This window comes from Austrofundulus limnaeus, unplaced genomic scaffold, assembly GCF_001266775.1.
Source record: "Austrofundulus limnaeus strain Quisiro unplaced genomic scaffold, Austrofundulus_limnaeus-1.0 Scaffold486, whole genome shotgun sequence".
Lineage (NCBI taxonomy): Eukaryota > Metazoa > Chordata > Actinopteri > Cyprinodontiformes > Rivulidae > Austrofundulus > Austrofundulus limnaeus.
In genome coordinates, this window is record NW_013952888.1 from 307,362 (window position 1) to 309,230 (window position 1,869).

The following is a 1,869-nucleotide window of genomic DNA, read 5'->3' on the forward strand; positions in this document are numbered from 1 at the left end:
ACACACACACACACACACACACACACACACACACACACAGGGGCACCTGCAAGATTTTATTGGAGGGTGCGCACAAACCCATCTCCCTGACACACACACAGGCCACATGGGCACAATGTGTGTGGCACACAAAAACAGCAACTTGGCACCGCGCCGGGTCCTGAGCGACAGCAACAGGAGCGCGATGCGCATCTTGTCCCACAGGGCCAAAGCGTGCGGACACATTTGTCCCGCTTTTGCCATCACRAAATGTGAAAGAAAGAAAACAGATATTGGACAAGCTGGTTAGCGGCTGCAGTTTGCAACATTACATCCTCACATACAGTACATATAATACATATACGTATGCTAGCTCAATAGTTTGAATTGGGGAGTAACATCAATTAATGGCCCTGAGATTTCCAATCAGAGGTCCAGAATAATTCACTTGATGCAAAAGCTTCAATAATAGTCCCATGACCCGTGCATGAGCAACCTTAACGGGTCAACTGATGGTGGTACTCTCTAGTACTGAAAGTATGCTCTAAAGCACTACAACTACAGTATATAACATTTTGTGTTGTGTATGCCCAAAAATGATTAAAGTAAATAAATATGGATAATGATATTTATATAATACATTAAAATATAATTGACAATACATTAAAATTTAATTGACTTATATATGTATATGGAAATACAGTATGTATATATATATATGTATTTATTTATTTTTATGTGAAACATTGTATCACCCTTGCATGAAAAAAATCCAGCATTTTTCCTGCTTTTGGTTAAAACTCGGATGAATAAACTGAAGAAAGGTGTTKTGAGCTTCCAGGCTGACTGTCCTGTCCTTCATAGATGTGCTACAGCACTGGCAGGACAGCGAGTTTGTAGCAGTATACCACAGAGGGCGCTATTTCCGTCTTTGGGTTTACCGTGGGGGCCGGATGCTGTCTCCCAGAGAGATCGAACACCAGATCCAGAAGATCATAGATGACCCTTCACCCTCATTCCCTGGAGAAGAAAAGCTGGGAGCTCTCACTGCTGGAGAAAGGTAGAACTTTGATTTCTTTTACACCACACTTCATTTTTATCCCTGAAATGGTCTTGGGGTTGGGGGGCTATCAATGCCCTTTCAGTAATATTTATTTTACCTCTATCTCTAAATTTTTATGTTTATAGTTATAGTAGCTCATGCAGTGATGCTTCTCTTTTACATTTAAAGGATATTGTAAAAGGTGTTAATGGGGCAGAATTTTACCCTAAAAGAGATGCATTTTTGGCTTGTTGCTGTGGTCCTCCATCTCTCATCTCATCTGACAATAATCTCTCTAATTATGTGCTAAAAGCAAAAAAAATAAAAAAATAAAAAAAAAAATAAAAAAAAGCACGGCTCGCTTTATGCATTTTATGGCGGCCAACAAGTGCAAACATGCAACCAGCACCGAAACGCTCTGCAACCACATGAATGATGCACGTTCTAAAACCCAAAAACAAATGCAACAGAATAACTATGCAAATACAAAAAACAACTTGAACTGCAAAGCAGTTATGACCGGGGTCCAAGCCTGTTTATGCACATTGACTTTGGCCCATGTCCTCCCCAGCACCCTGTTGAATGTTCATGTAAGAGACCACCCTATGAAATTAGGACCAGCCCAATTTCATAAAATAATCCCTCAAGATCTTTGCATTATGAAATCCCAGACAATGACAAATTATCCACCCTGATCATGAATGAGAAATGAAAACTTGTGACCTGAACGTATTTCCAAAATAAAGTAATTTATTTTTAGATATATGAACAGGATTAAACACACAAACATTTATTACTGTCATGACATCGGGGGTTGAGAAGAACCTTGTCTCACCCCTGGCGAGCCC

The 1,869-nt window shown here is 39.9% G+C and overlaps 1 protein-coding gene across 1 annotated transcript in view; it reads left to right on the forward strand.

Moving 5' to 3' along the window:
* Window positions 1-1,869, forward strand: part of cpt1a2b (carnitine palmitoyltransferase 1A2b) — a gene marked incomplete at its 3' end in the record, with an annotated part of 41,679 nt that overhangs the window by 21,319 nt on the left and 18,491 nt on the right. The window contains 1 exon segment of the mRNA XM_014025592.1: window positions 844-1,039. Within this exon segment, the coding sequence (XP_013881046.1) occupies window positions 844-1,039 (196 nt within the window).